The 21,732-nt window shown below is 43.4% G+C and overlaps 1 protein-coding gene across 1 annotated transcript in view; it reads right to left on the minus strand.

The window, feature by feature from the left end:
• The window catches only part of ABCA12 (ATP binding cassette subfamily A member 12), an 88,420-nt gene extending 78,887 nt beyond the window's left edge, over window positions 1-9,533 (minus strand). The window contains exons 1-2 of the mRNA XM_075094070.1: window positions 9,427-9,533; window positions 5,104-5,197 (exon numbers count right to left, since the gene is read on the minus strand). Of these exons, the coding sequence (XP_074950171.1) occupies window positions 5,104-5,197; window positions 9,427-9,495 (163 nt within the window). The 5' untranslated portion in view covers window positions 9,496-9,533. The remainder of the gene's footprint in view (window positions 1-5,103; window positions 5,198-9,426) is intronic.
• Between the last annotated feature and the right edge of the window lie 12,199 nt (window positions 9,534-21,732).

Below are 21,732 nucleotides of genomic sequence, written 5' to 3' on the forward strand. Positions count from 1 at the left end.
ATCCCTCTTCCCAGTAATATGGGAAAGGGGATACTATCTGCATTTATCCTTTTCTTCTAAGCTACATAGAGCACCATGCCTCTTCTTCTGACACTGCCCTAACCAGGGTAACTTGTGCCTCAGTTACCTCTAACAGCATAATAGTGCTCAGCACAGAAGTCACAGGAAAGCTCTGTCTCCAGGTTCAAACCACAGCCTCTTTCCTAAGGCATCTCAGATCTGTGCTGTGATTCATACTGATGTTTTCCAACCAATTCTGGACCTGTTCAAATCCTAGCTACTGAACACACTGAATGGAGTATAGGTCAGAGACCCTCCTCTCCAGGGCCCTCTCCCAGGAGCACTAGAGGTAAGAATGAGAGCAGAGTATGAGTATCTGCTCCTATATAGTGTTGCAAAACTATGAAGATGATCAGGGACAGCAGCATCTCTCTTATGAGGAAAGGCTGAGACACCTGGGTTTGTTCAAACTGGACAAGAGAAGACTGAGGGGGGAATCTTATCAATGCTTATAAATATCTGAAGGGTGGGTATCAAGAGGATGGGGCCAAACTCTTTTCAGTGGTGCCCAATGACAGGACAAGGAGCAATGGGCACAAGTTGGAACACAGGAAGTTCCACCTGAACATGAGGAAAAATTTCTTTCTTGTGAGGGTGCCAGACCAGTGGCACAGGCTGCCCAGGGAAGTTGTGGAGTCTCCTTCCCTGGAGACATTCAGAACTCACCTGGACACGTTTCTGTGCCCCCTGCTCTAGGTGTGCCTGCTCAAGCAGGGGGGTTGGACATGATGATCTCCAGAGGTCCCTTCCAACCCCTACCAGTCTGTGATTCTGTGCCACACAACTCTGGCTCCAAACTAGACCTAAACAGCTATGCTGGTACCAGCAAACAATCTAGTGCTCAACTATTATGATATTCCCCCAGAATACTGGCTGCAAAGAGCAGTCTTGCAGAGCACTCTGAGTGAATATCTCTGAGTGAAAGCAATATACCCTGCAGGCGTCTCCATTGGGGTGATGAAATCCAGGTGGAAATTCTGGGCAGAGGTGAAGGATAAGATGTTCTTCACTGAGAAGAATTCAGGCAACAAATTCCCTGGCAGAAATAATTTGGTGGATTTTAAGACCAGACCTGAGAGAACAGCTTCCTTTCATGAAGAAGGACAAATAAAAGTGAATGAGGCATAGTTTTTGCAGCCCACTGGCTGTCCCTTGGAAAGCCAGAAGGAGCAGAGCCAGAGCCCGAGCCCTGGCTCTAACAGGAAAGCAAGGTTTCTACCACATCTTCTCCACAGCACTAAAGAGCAGAGTTTCTGAATGTGTGGACAACTAACCACACCCAAGAGAGCTTCTGCAGAAAATAACGATGAGGTCAAACAGACAGAAGGGGAGAGGAGGAGAAGAGAAAAGGAAGAAATCAGGCGGGAAGGGCGTGACAGGGTGTGACGGTGCTAGTTAAAGCAAGGATTGTAATTGGGCTTCTCTGTAGACTGAGTGGGTTGAGCCCTGAGGGACAGATTGTATCTCATTTACAATTCCCATACCTTGCAAAAACCTGCAGTGATGGAAAGGGACTTTTGTCCCTACCCACTCTAGAAAACAGGTAATACAGGCACAAAATCCTGGAAGATACCATCAAACCCAGTTCACTGGCTTTCATGCTTCCAATCCAGAGGCTCCTATTCCACATGTACGCCACAAACCACATCCCTATACCTTCTAGCAAATACAAGGGCTATAATAAAAACGTCAAAAGCCACAACTGTGACATGCATAGTAAGTTGGATGGGGATTTTGTGTGGTTAGACTCTCAGACCATCACAGGAACTGGGTATGCAGAGAAAGAAAAATCTCTTTTTCATTTCTCCTGACAATAATATCTGCTGACCTGGAAATACATCATCAAACAGATGCCTGGAAGAAAAAGAGGTGGGGTTTTTTTCCCTCTTAGATAATAGATGATTTAGTTGTGAAGAAAATTATATATGAGATGTATTTCAGCTCCTTGTTTTCCTATGAGCACCCTCTCGACTAGTGACATTTATTTGGCATGTCATTTACCTTCAGAGTTCAGTCTGACACAAGCTCCCATTGCATTATGTGCTACACAACATAATTCAAAAGCAAGCAACTTGCTCTTGCAGGAAGCTTTTGCCACTTGTTAATTCTTGATGGATATTTGCTAGGTAATTTCTCTACATAATCCTCAATCTATTGAATGTGTGTTAGATGTCCTTCAGAAGAACTTAGTGTATTGAATTTGAGCTGTTTTAATTGAGCAAATAATAGATTTTATTATATTTCTGTGGCCCTGAATATATAAAATAAGCTTACAGATTGAGATTTTCTGTGGGGTTTCTCTAAGGCTTCAAAACTCAGCATGTGAGTAGCTTATTCTATCTCTGTGCCATTGATTCTGTGTGGCCTGACTTTTGCCTGCCTGCAATAATCTCTTGACAGCAGAACTGGAAACAGCTACTTGTCATTACTTAATGATTGTGTCTGTTAAGGCAGGCACTGGAATTCAGCATAAAGTGGGTTTTATTCATGTTCAAAATGAACAAAAAAGGCTGTCCTGTAATAGTTTTCCTGAATGTGTCCACCCACCCTTTTTTTTTCCTGTCAGGAAGTTCCCAAACAATTTCTCTGTTGCTTTTCAAGCAAAAAGTTGATCCATTTTTCCAGGTGTCAAAAAAAGAGAAGCAGGTAATCATCAAGTGGCTGTTCTTATTTAACTAGAAAAACAGCAGAAACTAGCTCTTTTATTCTCTGGTTAACGTTCTTCTCCATCCCCCTGGGATTCTTAGTTTGTCTCTGAATAATCTAGATCACAAGAATACACAACTATTACTTTCCAGCAAAAACCCTCTCTTGCAATAGAGACTTGTACCATCCACTTCTAAGAGAGACAGACACCTACTCACATACTTACTGAGAGTTGTCCCAAAATAGAATTCACCTATGGAAGAAAAGGGAACTAGTCCAAAGATACTGCCCAATCTTCCACTTTTCTCAAAACACAACCAATGGAACTACTTGCTGTTCCTAAAAACATTCCTTCCAATTTATTAATTTGGAGACACAACCATCCAGAGCAAACATGCTCCAAATAAATATACATTCAAACTAATAGCCATGTAGAGTAAAAGCATAAATATTTTACCACCCAGCAGCCTCTCTTGACATTCCTCTTATCTGATTTATCAGGGACAGGAAGTACAACCAATGGAGCAGCGTGGGAGGACTGCCATTTCCACACTTGGAAAACCTGGGTTTCTCACAAAGTACAAAGTGACCCATCTTGCCTGCTCCAACTGGTTCAAGGGAATTTGGGAGAACTTAAAATATATAATACGCCTAGAGGCCTTTTGTTCACAGAAGATGGGCTTGGGGGTAATAGACCACCTTGTTACACCAAGAATGTCCTTCTCCATTGAAGACTTCCTATGATCCTTTCAGAAAGTCACTTATTCTGGCTTTCCATACCTGTCTACAAAATGAGGCACATGAACTTTTAGTCAGATTGGTTCTTGTCCCAGAGAGCTTGCAGCCTGTCCTAATTGTATATCCAATATTCGTCAGAACGTGGCCCTTTCTCAAACATCATACAGAAACAAAGAATTTTTAATCAGAGAATTACACACGTCACTGGGTCAAACATTTCCAGTGTGTACATGTCATCAAGTATTGATCCCTCAGAACCACATTTTACACATCTGATACCAACGAACTCTGGAAGCCACCTGCTTGTCATCACTGCTGCTGGAGTCTGTATCTTCTCCCCCTGCATCAATCTCCTTGCCCCAAATATAAAAATCCAACATTCCCTGTGCCAGGACTTTGTTCTTGTCAAGTCGATGACAGCCTAATGCGTGTCATCCACAGTGGTCTCTTTCCTATGAATCAGTCCTTGCAAATCTTTTAGTAAGGGTAATTTTCGAGGGCATATTTCTACCCTGTGCTGGGAAATTATGTCTCTCACTAATAGCTCTCTGCACAGCTTTGTGCTGCAACACGTGATGTGATTCAGCAGACTAGATGTGCAACATGAAGCAAGAACCTTGCATACACTTTCAGGGTCTCTGTGATAAGGGCAAGGAACCCCTCTAATGAGCAGATAACAGACTGCAGCTCCATGATTGATTTCCCCCAACACACAGGCAGACCATCATTGAAACGGGGTGCCCAGCCCTTTCACCCACTCCTCTCCCCTCCCTTGGGACTGTACTCGTGAGGCCACAGAGAGCAGAATCAGGGATTTGATCCTACTCAAAACTAACACTTTCTAAGGGAAAAAGGCTTCCAACTGGATAAACTCCTTGCTCTGTTTTACCATATAACTTCATGAGCAAATGTGGCCAAGGCTAGGGACATGCTTATTGTGAACTTACTTACACTAAATCAGTGTAAGTATTTTTAGAGCAGATTCAAGCACACCCATGATCTGAAATGTAGACACGTTCTCCAGACCCAAGAAGCAAGGCTTGCAAGCAAGAATGACCTTGTGTAAACTCTTCACCTATTTATCGCCACCAACTACTCACCCACCTAAATTGCTGCTCTTTCACTTGCTAGAAAGGGCTCACATACACCATCAGGTCACAGGAGACAAACAAGTTACCAGTCTTCAGTTGAGCCTTAGTAGCAAGCTCCCTAAATAGGTGCTTTTTGCCTATAGCACACGGAAAGTAAAATCTTTCATGTTGATGAACCTCACGTTTGTTACCTCTCCTTCATAATCCCACTTGAAGTCTATGCCCTTACTCATTTTACTGAGGAAGATCTCCCCCAGCTGCCCTCTTGTCACTCAATTTATCATGTAAATTCATATTGCTCCCTACAACAGCAGTATCTGAGCGCATCTTGATGAGACAGTTCTTTAAAGTTGTTTTCTAATTATAAGACTGATTTGAAAAAAAACCACAGAAAACAACCTCAGAGGAACACAGACATTTTATTTACAGCATGCTGCATCCCAGGAAATCTCCACTGGAAACTATGAAGAAACAAATTTGTAAAAGTAACAAAACACATCAAATTAACACATCAGTCACTGAAATGAGAACTAAATCCCAGAGATGTAAAAACAAACCAGTTACTTACAGTTTGGTTGTGGTTCTGGAGGGAATTTCAGACGGATAATGGCCAAGATTATGAAAACAACCACAGGCCAGGAAATTAAAATGAACGACCATACCTATAAAACAGCAATGAAAAGATATTGGTTATGTTTGTTGTATTGATGTGTCTCAGAGCTTGTCTGGAATGTACAAGTACTACCCTAAATGAGTTATAGGATGCATTGTAAATCACGCCTGTCCTGGTATGCATACTATTAAACCCCAAGTATTATCCATGCAAGAAGAAAAACTACATTAGATTTCAAGAGCAAATAACAAGCCTGGAAATAACACAAGCATTCCCGTGTTTCAGTTTGGCTGATAATTATGGGGGACAGTGTTTAAACAGCTTTGAGACAGTGCTATGTAATTGTAAAAGCACGCTCAGAAGTACAGGACTTTTGGACGCACTGATCAAAATATAAAAGAGCTCAAGTGTGAAACGTCAGTTTCACTTTCAGTCAATGGCACTGCCCAAATGATGGGTAAAGATGACTTTGATTTGATTGTATCTCAAAATTAAACTGTGTGACAAGTGAATGGACAAGCCTACAGCATTTTTCCACCCAGTTTCACTTTCTTCACAAACAGTAGTTCGGCTTCACAGTCGAGCTGAAAGAAAGGATTTTCACAGTAATTGTTTACAAGATGTGGAGCTCAAGCATGGTATGGGAAGGGGTTTATGGAGCCGTGTAACTCGTCAACTGGAGAAGTCGTACTTGAACACCAATCACCAGGATCCCTCATATGAGGTTCTGACCCCAGCATCCTAACTCCCTGGCACCTTTCCATTTCCAGACTGTAGCAGACCACATGGATGAGCTGATATGGAAGAGATGATGTAAAATTGGCCCAGTACAGTGGAAAAAACATGAATATTTATAGAGCTATTGCCTCTGATATGAGAGCTGACTGTTTCCATGGACTAGAATGAAGAAAATACAATCTGCTAATCATCTAGTGTAGTAAACCAATCTAGGTTGGAGGCTCAAATTCAGTCTTAAAACTACAAAACTTGGAGTTTTGTAAGCTAAGAAAATGCAGTTATTCAAATAACCAACTGCTTTTGCACTAGGTGGTTAACTTGCTACTGTGCTTACTAGATTTAAGTTTTCCATCCATCAGTAGTTTGGCTCAAACTAGTCTGTGCTGCAAAATTGCTGTGCAATCTTCATGTCAATTTTTGAAACTGCAAAGACGTCTTTCTTCAAAATAATCCCTTTTTTTTCGTCGTTGTGTTGCTATTTTTTTCAGATCAGCACATATTACCCCAAACTGTTTTTCCAAAGTAATTCCAAGCCCATAACAGTGGCTTTCATTTCCTGTAACGTTTACTGGAACATAAAACCAAACAAACAAATCCTGGAGAGCAATTCAGCTTAAAGATGGTTGTTTTACAGCAACTCCATCCCTATCATCCCTGAGGAGATGACACAGCCATTAAAGTAGGAGCAAGATTCACGCCCCAAAATAGGCAACTGACGGACACCAAACCACAAGGCACCTCCCCACACGTCCCTTCAGAGAGGGTACTCCTATAATTTCAGCATTCAGCAACATTTTAGCTTTTACAGACAGTACTTTTCCCGCCTTTTATATATACACTGCCATTTATAAGTAGATTAATCTCTGAAAATAACATCTTTTTATAATTTTTATATCACATGCTTTCCTTATAATCACTCCTCAAACACACTGTTTAACTGTGATTAATTCACATGCAAATGGTATTATTAGCATATCCTCCTTGTTTAGTACCGCATAGGCTAAAGTAAAATTATGGGGTAAGAGCACAGAAACTGGTATTAGTCAGAGGCTCCCTAAAGGAAGGGCAAGAGATCTGTCATAACCTTGGGAGAAGACATGAGTACAGATTGTTTCTACTCAAGGAATTCTTTGTAGGTCCCCCTTTGGAGCTAAGATGGTGCTTTTTCTCCCCACTTTCCAGACAGCTCTTCCCTTAGTATCTCTCTCCTTCGTCTTAATTGGATTTAATAGTAGCTGGGTACATCAGTTGCAACATAACAGCATTCCCACTGTTCCAGGCATTTCTAGTTAACAAAAACAAGACAACCACAGTGGCCAAACTGATTGCAGGTGGAACACTTTGACTTGAAAGGAGCCATAACCCATCTTAATTTGGCTCTCGGGACATTAGGCACTGTGCTGTAATATAGGTTGCATAATCCTTTGGTTGCTGGATTATTTCACTGCTAAAAAGTAGATTTAATTGCTTAGACCTTACTTAGTATCTCTGGACATGTCACATTTTCTCTCTCCTGCCTCTGTTTAAAATAACCAAGCTGCCTAGGAGTGAAAGATGGAAAGCAACAGAGGCGCAAGAGGCACTGATTTCTTCACTTCCCCTTGGATCGCGGGCCAAACCTTGCTCCTGAGAAGGCTGCCTCCTAAACTCATGACCATTCCTTTCTCAGGAATAATAACCTGTCTTGAGGCACTGCCAGGCCATGGATGCAGAGCTTCAGCTGGTTTCAATAAATTGACAGTCAAGCAAGCTGTAGCCCTCCCCATGCCACACAGGTAGAGGCAGTCTCTCCAGGGACTCTCCAGAGAGCTCACAGAGAAAATAAAGTGTAAAGCAAAAGGCAGAAGCAAATGTGTTTGCCAGCCCTGGAGAGGCTGATAAACAGAGCAGGAAAGCACTTGAGTATGTGGGGGGGAACAGGGGCTGCCTGGTGTCAGACTATTCCATGACATACCTGTTAGCCCAGGCAAGGGCTGCCAGAACCACTACAGCAGCAGGAACCACCTTCACTCATTATCAGGAACTGAGAAGCACAACAGAATGCTTCCCTTGCAAAACAAGCATGCTGAAAAAAACCCCAGCTTTCTAAAAGCCTAGTCTGTAAATGAAGTCAAAATACACAGATTGAAAAAAACATAAGCAGGAGGACAGAGAAATCAGGATGTGTTTGGGAGCAGATATCTGGGTTTCCCTCCCCACACCCTCTCCAGACTGAGCAAGCTCCCTAATTGGGAAGGGGAGGGCTGCAGGGAATGCCTGCCATATAATAAGTAGTGGCCAGATTTTTATTTTTATTGACATTTAAATTCTACAGAATTGTATCTGAACTGCACAAGAAACCAGAATTAAAGCAATGAGAGTGTATGGTCAGAAGTACAGGTAGGGCTTAGGTTAGCATTTACTCTGGGTACACAAGAGCTGAAAAAGACCCAAGACTTCTGCTTTTAACAGTGCTGTTACAATTTCTCTTGAGAAATTTTTAATTTATTGGGATTCCTCTGCATCTCAGAAAAAGTGTTCTGTATCCTTAGACCCAGTGAAGGACATGCTACTTTACGGTGCACAGCGTGTCTGCAGCTCCTATGGAGGATCAGGAGTCAAATAAACTCAGCACATCTCTGAATCAGGCTCCACAACCAAGAGGCAGGACAGGGCAGGCAAGAACAGACATTGCAGAAGCATGTGGTGATAACAAGGCCTTTTGCTCCATCCTCATATCATACCCTCCATTGCCCTTTCTCTTCCGTCAACATTTTCCGCACCTGCCAAGGCTTCCATTCAACAAAAAAGTTTAAAAACTATCACATTTGGATTACTAGCAAGAGGATAAGTTGCAATACAAGCCCATGAACTGCAGCATGTTTCTGCTGAAATTAGAGTGCAGCTGTATTGAAACCAGAAAAACTACTGAGCAGACTTTGCCTGGACACACAATACCACCCAAAAGAACATTTGCCTCCCTGATGCTGCTGCTGCAGTTCAGATTGGACATTGCTGGAAATAGTTTATCTTTCAGAAAGAAAGACTATTTGGGGTGTTTGTTTTGCAGCACACTGTACTGCACTGGAAATCTGTCCTACGTACATCTCTCAGAGCTACTTTTTTCTTTGTCCATCCTTTACAAGTGGCTCTATATAAGAGCACCCCCCTCCATTGCCCCCAAGTCCCAGGGACTCCTGGGAGGCTGTACACAGACTGTGGGGTCTGCTTACACAGCACCAGGTACAGAACTGCAGCCTTAATTCAGGTCTGCCCATGAGTTCATGCATGGTTTTGTCTGCACAGACCACTGCCCTGAGGAAACAACAGTGGCATCTGTGGTACTCAGCCTAGACTCCTGAGGCCTCATGCACGAGAGCTCCAATGCAAGACTCACCTTCACTTCCACGCCATTCCCTTCCTTCCCTCTGCCTCTATCACCAGCCTTCAAAATATTTCTATTTTAATCCTGTGACCTTCCTCTGCTGCAGTGCCTCTCTTGCTCCTCAGCTGCTGTCATTTCCAGATCCCTCTCCTCTACTACTTTGTTTTCACACTCACCGGCTGCCTCTTGACACTCAGCCAGTTCTTCCACAGCAGGATCCTCAAGTGCTGAGAGAGGGCAGCCATCCTTGGCTGACCCAACCAAAAGCGAACGGGCTGCGTATTCTTCCTCCCCAGGCTTAGGAGGCAAACGCGGAGGCTCTAACCCAAATGGGCAGCCAGTGTCCAATATCCAAGCCCCTGCTTCTTCCCCACAGCATAGCTCTGAAGCAGCTACTTCATGCACTTGTGGCTGCTGTACTCCCAGTAACTGTAGCTCTTGTCCTCACAGCAATAGCTCTTAGCAAATTCAACAGGTTATTCTTCTTCAGGCAGGCAGGCACAGCAGCCTGCCTCCACTTGTGTTAATTACAATATCCAGCCTCTCCTGGCTGCTCGTTGTTCAAGCCCTAACCGATAAAATGGATAGCATTCCAAAAAGATGCTTCTGCTTAAACAAAAGGTGAGGCATTCCGCCTCCTCCTCCTCCCCATGATGAAACTATCCTTCTGCCCACACACTGCTGCTGCTGCTGGAGAGGTGTCATCAACAGCAAAGAGTTAGGCCACTTGCCAGGCCAGTCTGCCTTCCCCAAGTTCACATGGAATGGCTGGGAAGAAGAGAGTAGCCACAGCATGTGTCTTCCTGGCACTCCTGATTAGGAATTAGGGTTGTGGGTTTTTTTTAATACTTCTGAAGGTCTCAAACCTACCCATCCAGGGAAATGAAATGAAAGAGTTAAAAAAAAATATATAAATGAAAATCCCAGGGAGTGATCTAATAGCTCAGCTTCCTACGTCTTCCCTTTCCTCCAGGAGATCAGCCCTATGATTCTCACGGATTCAATATACCACATTAAATCCACTGGAAATTAGATTGCCGGATCAGACCCCACAAAGATTTTGGAGCACTAGCATAGCTTGAACACTGTTATTATTCAACTGATCACTGAATTTTTCAAGCTAGTTGTAAGATATCTAAAAAAAACCAGCTAGAGGTGAAAGGAAAGGGTAAACTGCAGGTACAAAGGGAAACAATGACAGCAAAGGGGATGGCTCACTGCACCAAGGACTATAACAAATCTGAGTTTTGAAACCCAGTACAGACTTGTTTGATGACCTCTGGCCATCCATCAGAGCTCTGGTCCCCCTCGGGAGAGGAGCGTGTACACTCAGGTACCCATCTGGTAACACTGAGATCATATTCAAAGTACCCAGGCAAGCCATGGAAGACTTCACTGCTCTCAGATTATTACATAAGAGATCAAAAGAACAGTCTCCTACACAGCATTTCTTCCAGCCACAAACTAACTTTGTGCCTCAAAAATGAAAAACATCTTGAACAAGTCCTTGCCAAACTTCACCCAAGGACAAAAGCGGAGGTAGCAGCCCTGCCATCCAGAACGGTCTTGGAGCAGAGGAGCTTTGATCTAAGGGTTGTGAAAAGTGCTGAGTGAAAGTAAGAAAGAAGGGAAGATAGAGACGTGGTACTCAAGGAGAAGCAGCTTCTCTGGAATGGTTAGGAAGTACTTCAAAGATGGGAATAGCAACAGTGATGGAGCAGTCCCTGCCCTGCATACCTTCAGTCTAAATAGATTGGACATTCCAATGATGGGAGTGGATCTGGAGCTAAAATGAGCCTAAAAGGCTTCCTTCGTATAGTTTTGATACTGACAGGGAGAAATCCAAACATCTAACCTCCCAGCTCTACATTCACTTTTTTTTTTTCTTCTAAATGTCCTTAGGAGAGAAAGCAATCTTGTTTGGGCCCGAGTCGAGACCTAAAGCATCCTGCTTCTCAGGATGCTGTTCTAGTTCAGCTACATGTAAGAGGCACAGATGAACTCTCTGCATTTGGTCCAAATACCATTTGCAAACTTTATTCACTTCCTCTCTGGGGCTGAAAAAAGAAATCCAAATATAGATAATTCTGCTCTGAGGGGTTAAGAACGAAGAAATTTATGATTTCATCATTCACTGCTTTGCCAAGGTCTTTTAAGGCAAGCGTCTGATTGTTGCTTTTTGGTATTCAGTCAAACAACTGTTTCAAAAGAACACTGATTTGGATAATAATTTTCCTAAGCAAATGCACATCCTTACTTCCTTTGTGAACTGAGTCAACAAACATTCGCCTTGGGAAGTACCCAAAGGGTAATTTGTTCGAGTTCACCACTGTAAAACCAAAATAACTCAATGTCAGTTGGCTCTCAGAGCACCTGCACTCAACTCCCCAAGCACCATACTGTTCCAGTTTGAGAACATGAGAACTCTATTAAGCCATTATACCTTTTCGCTTTTTAATTCCTTTACTTAAGAATCCCTGCAGATGACACAGGAGTCTGTGCAACTACATGGCCACTCCTGGACAAAGTGACCAGAGCAGACAGAATTCCCAGTGACAATGCAAATGTGCATATAGGCAGAGGGGAGAGGAGTGAAAGGCCAAATTCTTTCTCCTCCCAATAAATCTTCTGTTGGTTTATTCCTCTGGTTGAAGAACTAGGGCTTTTCCAGGCTGAGGGGGAAATCAGTGGTTCTGATCACAGGGAAGAAAAGCAGAATCTCCTTCTGTGACCATGAAGCTGACTAAAGAAACCCTCAGGGGAGATCTGAACTGTAATTTCATCCAATGCAGGTCTTTGGAGACATGACTCATCACATGTACTGCAGTGGTGGCTATGGCTCACAACATCACGCAGGGGTTGTAGCCTCCAGAGCAAAAAGACTCTCCCCATGGACAAAGAACACTCAAACTCTGAGACCTTCCCTTGGGATGTTCTTTCAGGTTTTTACTTCAGTAAGAATGAATGCACATATGCTTCCCAAGTGTACCGAGTTACCTCTGTGAGAAATGAAAGCTTAGGGAATGATGCAAGACAGAAGTGGTAAGAGAAGAGGATAAAGTCCATGAGTGAACGATCTGCAAGAGTGCTGGAAACCTGCTTGCAGGAGGATGTGCCCTTATGGGTCCTTCTGCTTCAGAGACATCAGCTCTTTGTGCCACAGGCAGCAGCACTGCAATGCAAGGGAGGGAGCCATGAACAGACAAAACCGTCCTGTGGACCAGCTGCTGCACAGGGCCACACCAGGGGTGCGGGGGGCTCTCTCCAGATCTAACGCACTGGGAGGATGAGGAGAAATGGCCAGCCTTATAGTTAATGTTTCACTAGTTGCTTGGTCAAAATAACAGGTCCACACACCAGAAACCTAACAGCACCATAAAACACCAACAGCTGTCTGCTCATTAACACGCTTGGCTTTTCAACACAGGGGTAGCTGGAGCAAATCTGACAGGGCAGAATATTTACCCCCTTGAAGTCCGTGCCAGGCAAGAAAGAAAAAACTATTCTGCTGGCTACCAGGAAAACACCCAAAACAAAACACTAATCTTGCTGTGACTGTGCATGCTACAACTAAACCACAGCAGAGACTTCCAGAGGCACACAGGCAAACAGTGGTTTGGTGCCCTCAGGGCCCTGGAGGAGAGATCACACCAGCACTGAGGGAAGAAGCATAACCAGATTAACTACCGTGCCAGAGAACTACACACAAAGCAGAATGAACTGAAGGAGATCTGCAAGGGGAGCAGTGGGGTAATGCTGTGACTCACAAAGAGGCAGGACACTGAATTTGGTACTTTCCTCTTACAGAGTTTGCAGTGTCTTTAGTTACCAAACGTAGCTCAGGAGCAAGTTCAGACTGAGCAACAGATGGGCTTTCCTCATGGCTTGTGTAAGCTAATATTGACCAAATGTTTGACACACTCTCCTTAGAGATCTCAGAGGCGCTATGCGATCTCTTATCTACAAACCAAGCCAGGCCAAGGACTGCTGAGTGAGCAGCCCCACGCTTCTATCTGCAAGCTGCAGGGCACTCTCAGACCAGTGCTGAGCAGCCTGATCTGCTTAAAGGTTAAGTGCATGCCTGCATGTCCTGTTAGACTGCACTTTGCTAAGGTCGCACGTACTAGCAAGGCACTACAAAATACAAGTGTCACCATTTCTACCAGAACAGAGAGACAGGTGCAGTGCAGAACAGAGCAAGAAAAACCTTCGTGAAATGGGTACAACTGATTTTTGGCTCAAAGCCCCTGGCTGCTCATTTTCACAGAGCAGCCCTTCAAATCAAGCCCAAATTTTAGGACTCTCTGAAACCAGAATGAGTAGGAATCAAAGAACGTCACACACCCTTGCAGCACCAAGGAAGGTAAAAGTTAAAAGTCTGTGACCAACTTAAACCGCTGCTTTCCTCACAGATAGAGGAGCAGTTGCCTGAGGACTCAACAGTATTAGGCAACATGGTGCACAGTGGTGGATGATGCTGAAATGGCGTAAGACACTTGTGCAAACTGGAACACCATTTGCTAAATGATAAAAAAAGGCTTTTGTTCAGCAGCCCATGGCACACCCCAGTGCAAGACTGCACATACTCTGCGTCACTCTGAATTCCTTCCAAAGCAATGGCAGGAGCCTAGAAATGTAAATTCCTCCACATTTCCTGCGTGCCTAATTTCAGGCACCTGAACAAGACATGGTTTTTAGAGAGATGTTCAGTCAGCATTTTTTTAAAAAAAATCAGAGCCCTCAGAAAAACTAAAATGGGCAGTAATATTTTTAGCCACTATGGAAATTGCAGGTGATGTGGCATCACCACAGTACTACTCTGCCACCAGCAAAGACATTAGACATTGGACACCAGAGTGAAATTTTTCACACTGAGGACAGTCACCTATTGGAACAATCTCCCCAGGGAAGTGATTGACTCGGCCACGTTGGACACCTTCAAGCATCATCTGGACAGGGTGCTGGGCCATCTTGTTTAGCCTCTGCTCTTCCTAGAAAGATTGGACTAGATGATCCCTGAGGTCCCTTCCAACCTGTGATTCTGTGATTCCACAATTTATTGATATCCCATTCCACACCCCCCACACCCCCATTAAAATACATTTGCAAAACAGCCCCTCCTGGAAGCAGCTTTCCCTTGAGTGGTCCATAGTCATCAGTTAGCTTGGAAATACAAGGATTTGTCACATAGGACTCACTCCAGAGAGTTCAAGGAGGACTGTGCTGCTGATTTTTTGGCTCAAAGCCCTTAGATATTAACTGCTTTTTTCTACACAGCAGCCTTGTTTCCAGGAACAAGCCCCCAAACCAAGTACAATTTTTGGGATACTCTGAAATCAGAGCAGTTAAGCACCAAAATCAAAGTATCTCAGCTTCCTGCAAATGAAGTAGAAGCACCACAGGCTGAAAACATTTGGGACAGGATTTTCCAAAGAGCTCATCGTTGGGGTTTTTTCCTCTTATGTTGATGTTCTGCAGGAACAGATTTCGGGAAGGGCAAGGAAATACAACTTCTGGCTTTAAAGCCATATTACCTCTGTTCAGAAGTGCAGTGTTACCAGCCAGCCCTTTACACTACTCATTTGCTCCTAAGGACACCTCTATCTACATCCGGTCTTAGCAAGCCTACAGGTCTAGGAATCCTTTCCCACCGCGCCCAGCAGCTGAGGGCTTTACTTGTGAGGCTCCCACATACATACCTATCTCGCCACAGGCTGCTTGGAGACTTCATACTGCCCCTTTTCCACCAGTTACTAACCCCTGTGATACCACTGACGCACAATGCTGAATCAGGATTAAAAGTTAGTCAGTAAAGAATTGTGGGCACAAGTAACGGACAGTGAAAGGCAGCTGCTACTGTTAAGTCCTGGCAGCCACCAATAACCCCATCTTAATTTCTCCCTGATACAGTAAAAGCTCACCAGCAGAGCCATGCACTCCTTCAATTCCACTCTCTTGCTCATCAAATAAGCCCAGCAACACATAGCTCTTCAGAGTACATATTCAAGCCCACTAATTTGGGATCCGTTGTGCCCAGTTGTGCTTAATTATGTGTAGTGCCTCCTTAATTAACACGCTTTCTCAAAATCCTTATTCTTGGGGCCAGGGTCTAACTTTCAGTCTGTGCAAACCCACTGAATCCCAAGGTTTGCAAGCGGGTATTACCTGATGCAACAACTGGCATGCCTGTTTCCAAGCAAACTTTGCTCAAGTGCCTTGCTTTATAAGATTAAGTGGATGATATAATTGCAAGTTTCATTAGTACATCCTTTAAGCCTTCCTCCAGATTATTAGCAATGTTAAGGCCTGATCTGATGCCAGGGTTTGCAACAAGACATTAAACAGCTACCAGCATCTAAATCCTCTGACATCTATCATTCTTTGCACATTCAGCTAGTTTCCAATCTGCGTGGCAATGCTCCTGTCCTGTCATGTGAACCTGGACAGCTGACAGATGGACTAATTAGAGATCACACTATTTGTGGTAAGACTGATAACAAGGTCAAAGCAAGGTCACTGTGAAAAATGGATTTGCCTTTGCAAAGAACAACGGGTATTTCCGAGGCTGGGTACAACCATGCTTTTCAAATAAAAGTGTCAGCAAAGCTGCCAAAAAACTCCAACAAACCAGCTTCCAAATCAAGAGGCCTAAAGGCAGACTGCAAGGATAAGGAAACAGCAGAGGCAAAATGCACTTGTGACAACAGCTATATCACAAGCGTGCTGTTCTGTATGCAATGGAAACACACATTTTCCAAAAGATTAAAATTGGATTAAGTTAAAAATTAACTGTAGTCATCAGCACACAATGGAAAGATAAACCCTCAGTCATGTGGATTTAGAAACAAAGTTTGTTCTTTGTTCCATAATAAATGGAAGATTGGCTTCAGAGCTGGTTGACTTGAAGAAGTAGAAAGAATCAGCACCAAGAGTGTATATCCTGACAGATACTGCATGCAGAACATGAAGCCAGTATCAACAGAGCAGTGATCACCAGTACTGAAGAAGAAAGCTCATCATTCTTCTCCCATATAAAAATAGGACCAGCTAGCTTATGTAGGGACAGACATCCTTCCACAGAGCCTGAAATACTGGGCTGAAAGACCCAAATACATGTCTAGGTCAAGTATAGATGAGTGTAGGTAACCAAACAGCTGTCTAACTTTCAGAACATGGGGCAAGATGTTCTTCGGAAGGTATTTGATGGTCTTGACTGCATAATATTAGAAAAGAGCTTGTTATTCTACATCTGAGGACACCACTGAAAAATAGCCCAATAAAACCCCACCAAAACAGAGGTAAAGCACAAGTTCAACTTGTACAGAGGGTACCACTTGGAAGACAACCAACTAGATCAAAAACCTGCTCAGTGTTATAAAGACAACCAAAGCAAAGCTTTGTTTAGCTCCAAACAATATAGTATTTGGATATACAAAGCTGACTGATTCTGCTATCAAATACTAAAAAGTCCTCGGCCAAGCACATACCTTGATGGCAGACCACTTCAAAGCCCCAGGCGGCTTCAGCAAAAGCCCATCAGACTTGGTTGACACATACTAAAGACCACAGAAGCCTAGCAAAATGGAAGACATCACTAAGTTACTGAGATAAGAGAACTTAAGAGCAGCAACAGAAAAAAACATAAACTAAGGTTATTACAGGGTAATAAAACACCTACTTATAGCCCAGTTTGCTCAGATTTAGTAACTGAGCTGCAAGCAATGGTTTTATCCCCCATAGCCGGGACATTCATACATGCTCCTTCCCACATGGATTTTCTGTTACCTAAACAAGCACAGAGTTCTTAGTCCAGGCACTTAACCTGTTCTTTCTGTTACACCTAGTTGCATATTTCTGTGAAATATCTACAGGTATGATCATTTCTCTAGGATTTATCCACCAGCATAACCTGGCTGAAATCAACCAACAGTTCTGGAAGCTATGAGGAAGGACAAACAACCCCACAGACTCAATTTCTAGAAGCAAATAACAATCTGAGAGAGTACTCTAATAACACAGAGTCACTACACTGCTATTTAATAGGTTTCTAGGGTGTCTATCCATCACCAAGTCACCTGGGTGTTATTACAAAATCAGCTAATTAAAGCCACACCCTGAGATCTAAACGAGTATAGGGAGTGTTGATGAGTAATGCCAAGTTACACAAGGCCTGTCAGCCTTCTATAGCTGGGAACTTGCTTGCTGTAGAAGAAAAATATGTGTTGTAATAATCTCATACAAGCACTGCAGTGATGGAGGAGCACAGACAGAAGCAGAGAAGGGGTTGCTCACCTACAGACTGTTTTTGAAAGCTTGTTTATTTATTAAAATAATTAAAAGTTAAAGAACTCTTTTCCCTCTTCAGGTCATTGATAAAAGACGGATGTCCCAAAAAAGGGTTTGATTCTCTGCCTTATGCAATGGAGATGGGTAATCTTCACTGAATGGGTGAGAGAGGGTGGCTGAACCTGGGGCTCAGTAATCAGCCTGGGAGAGAATGCTCACCCTTCCTTTCCCTAATGGCTAGCACCCTGGCACCCTTCCTGAGAGAAAATTGTCTGGTCCTTCCTGAAGGCTCCTGATATGATTTGCTGAGCTGAAGCCAGTGCAGTGCACATGAGGAGGCCTTCTTACAAGGCATGCTCTGAGTTTATGGCCCGTATTTCAAAATCTGAACATGCCTGAGCACAAGGCACGCAGCATGTACATGGGAAAGCTGGGTAGCAGGTGCGGGACACATGCTGGGGGAAGACAGCAGCTCCCTGGGAGTTGCTGTAAGATGTGCTGCCGTTTACTTGGGCCTCAGCTGCAGACCTAGAGTTTGCAATTACCTGTTTGCCTGCCACCAGGATGCCCTCACTAGTGGTTGCATGATGTGCCCTTATCTTGGGACTTGCCCTTGATACACACAGAGATCTTTAGCTATGATATGCCCATCCCGGGATGACCGAATGGGCAAGACCCCACTCTAGATTTATACCTCAGAGAGGACTTATCTAACAGCATGCTGCAGTTTTATTTTTCAAACAGAAATGACAGCAAGACAAACTCCAGAGTTGATATTGTGACTTTGCCATCACATGGACGCCTTCTTGGGTATGGAACAGAGAAAGAAAAGTTAAACTCAGGTACTGTTGGATGGACTTGCACTAAGGGCATAGCAAGTCCAGCACCTTCTGGATAGCCACAGATAGTCACACCCAAAACACGCCATGCTTGGTGGGCATATGGTGATCCACCATGCACGACCTTCTCAGCAGGTCAGACAGGTGCTGGTTGTACTGGTCCTACTATGTGTGCACTGCAAAGCTGAAAAGCAAGTTGTCTGGAGCCATTAGTCCAGGACCTCTGGATGTCTGGCAGACCTGACAGATGCCCCTGACTTTTACCAAAGTTGTTTGGTGACTATATTCTAGCCTCCTTGGTCCGAAGTCCCAAATTACTTGCTGGGTTTTGCAGCTATCAAGCTGCAGAACTGGCCAGAATTCTAGTCACCTCCAGTCCGGATGTCTGGAAATCTCAAGCAAGTGACCTTGTTTGTTGCTTCTTGGTTTTTTGATTGCCCAAACAAAATTTCTGTCTGGAAAAACTTTTAAATTATAAAAAAAGCCCCACCCAAACCCTAGACGTGTGTCCTTTTGGATGCCATTACAACTACCACAATAAGAAATACGTTCTGTAAGGAATTGATAGCCACAAAATGCAGCTGGACCAGTGGTAAGAGAGGAGCACAGGACAGACACTGTGCCTATGCATGAAGATTAATACCTTTCAGCAGGAAGTTACAGCCTGTCTACAAAGGGCACTGAAGAGCTTTATTATTTATGGATAGTATCATTATTTAGAGTCCAAAGATCTGCCCTTTTTCTTCAGCTTGTTTCAGCAGACATCAAAGGAGAATTCATCAGTGTCTTCCTCTCCATTGCCAGAAGGTTGTAGTAATAATAATGATTGGGGCTCTTTCCATTCAAAATGCTTATAAAAACCATTCTCTAATTACTTAATAACGAGACATTTGATGATGCACTGAAGGAACATTCATTGCCTCCAAGAAAACAGAAGTAGCACCAGAGGTCTGCTTGAGGAAAAAACACCATGAAAGAGCGCACTCTCTGTAGACACTAATTTACACAACCCCTTGAAAGGAGCTAGCTGATGCCTTCTTTTCCAAAACTAGTTTCAAGACAGACTATAATATACATACACATATACAAGTATCTCACTAGAAACGGGTGAACAAGCCTCTGCTTCTGCCATTCTGATAATCAAAGACAGCAGTAAGGACTTCTGAGGGGAAATGGGATTGTGATATTTATCTGGGATATAACTTCTTCCTAGAAGTTAAACCAGAGGATAAATGTGGAGATAATATCCAGTGTCAGTCAGATGACATAGCAAGGCATTAATCTTCTCACCAGTGCAGGCTTTTTAACTTGTATGAAGAAACCTAGAGCGTGCAAATAACATAACATGTAATAGCAGAAATCATCAACCAACAGATCAACCATCTCCCATAGGGAAAATCTCTCCTCTCAGCACAAGAACAGCAATATTGAGGAGTCTGAGATAATCTCAGCACTGGCTTGTATGACTACTCCAGCTATTGTACAACAAACATTTTTTCTCCTGCATTTACATGAAGCCAGTTAGGCCCAGATTAATTTGGAAAAAGGCTGGGCTAGCAATGGAATAAAATATTGAAAGCCATTCTGAGTTGCATGACTATTTTCACATTGCTTTGTACACAGGTTGCCCAAGAATGCATCAATTTGAGAAAGGCAAGAGCCTTAGGGCTCCATTAATGTAAAACACTGTGTTCCTACATCACTGGTATTTACAGAGACTCGCTCAGTCCCATATATTAATGCCACTTTGATGCAATTTCTTACAAGTGGCATCCAAATGGATGGTTTTTGACAATGAAGTATCTTAAATTTCATGGAAAAGTTGATTAAAATCTTAATTTTAAAAAAATCCTTATCAAACATTGGTTAAACAATGTTTTGGGAGGGGAGATAAATTTTGACAAAAACCACTCATGCATGTGAGAAGGTGGAATAATTCCCCCAACACACACTCTGGGGCGAGAGCATAGGTAGTTTCAACAGCACCTTTCCTTGAATATTTAAAAGTCCCTATAATTCCCTTGAATTTTAGAGGCATGCATAGCTGTGGCTGCAATACTTAGAGTTAAGTATGTTCGGTCCCCTGAAAATTAGGTAATTTGGGGGCCTCTGCCTTCACTTGGTAGTAAGGTAGCTTGGCAACACTACATTCAGGTGCTTTCTTGTGGCAGCGGGATTCATAGACTGTTTCCATGCAATTTAGGTGCACTGAGTCACTCTCCTATCACCCTCCTCCCTGCTGCTGAAGAGTGACCCAAGCTGGGACTCCCACCACGGCATGGGTAGCTCAGCCACGATCAGTAACACAGATGTGACATCTCCTCCTGCTCTGAGCTGAGCAAGAACAATGCCAATCCAGCCATGGTGAGAGACATGATGTATCAGCTAAATACGGACACATTTCCACTGCAGGAGTACAGGCACGGCCGGCATATCTGCTTGCAAAATCCCCAGAAGAAACCATCTTAAAATTCATAGTCCTTAAATATCCCAAAGCCCCACTTGTACAATCATGTATACACATGCTTAACTCCACTGAGAACTTTAACGTGGAGCAGCTACCCACATAGGGGAAGAAAAGCCTGTGATGGCATCCTTGCAGGACTGGCGCTCCGACTGTGGAGCCAGAGGCCTCTCCTTGATAGCAGGAAGGCACTTTGCATGTTGTGGATGCAATGCAAAGCACCACAGAAGTGAAACCTTAATATAAACATTAGATAGAACTATCTCATTATTCAAATCTCAGGAAAGCTGTGGAGTCAGGCATCTTCTCCTTTTTACATGAGAAAATGTGAAAACCCCGCACTGCCTTCTTCCTTTGCCCTGGAGTGGAAGTCGGGGACTTCCAGACAAGACTCTCTTCCATGGATTGGCTTTGAGCCTTTTTCTTTTCCTCATTTTCTGGGACGCACAACAAGCGTTGCATGCACTTTTTTTTTTTTCACAGACAACAATCAACAGCTGTAAAACCAATTTCAAATGCAGCCTGGATCAAGTTTCAAAAACCCCTCATGTTTTTCTCTGTGTGTGTACATGTGTGTGCATAATTGAATATGCTGCAGCTACGAACTGTATTTATAGGACTACATTTCATTTTTTCTTTTTTAATCTCCAAGGCAGTTATCTATGGCTGAGCATGTCACCAGACAACGTCACTTGTAGCAATTGCACAAATCAGCCTCCAGCCTCTTGCCTTAACAAGCTATGCCACCCAGTGATCTTCAGCATGACACTCCTTGCGTTTTATTGCTGGCTGGAAGGATTTGTTTTGAGTCTCTTTCAGTGCCAGAGGTCTTTATTGCTAAATAGCCCTGGCTGTTGAGTAATACATGAATTTAGTGTACTCATGCTGGAATG

The sequence above is a fragment of the Phalacrocorax aristotelis genome, chromosome 5, assembly GCF_949628215.1.
Source record: "Phalacrocorax aristotelis chromosome 5, bGulAri2.1, whole genome shotgun sequence".
Lineage (NCBI taxonomy): Eukaryota > Metazoa > Chordata > Aves > Suliformes > Phalacrocoracidae > Phalacrocorax > Phalacrocorax aristotelis.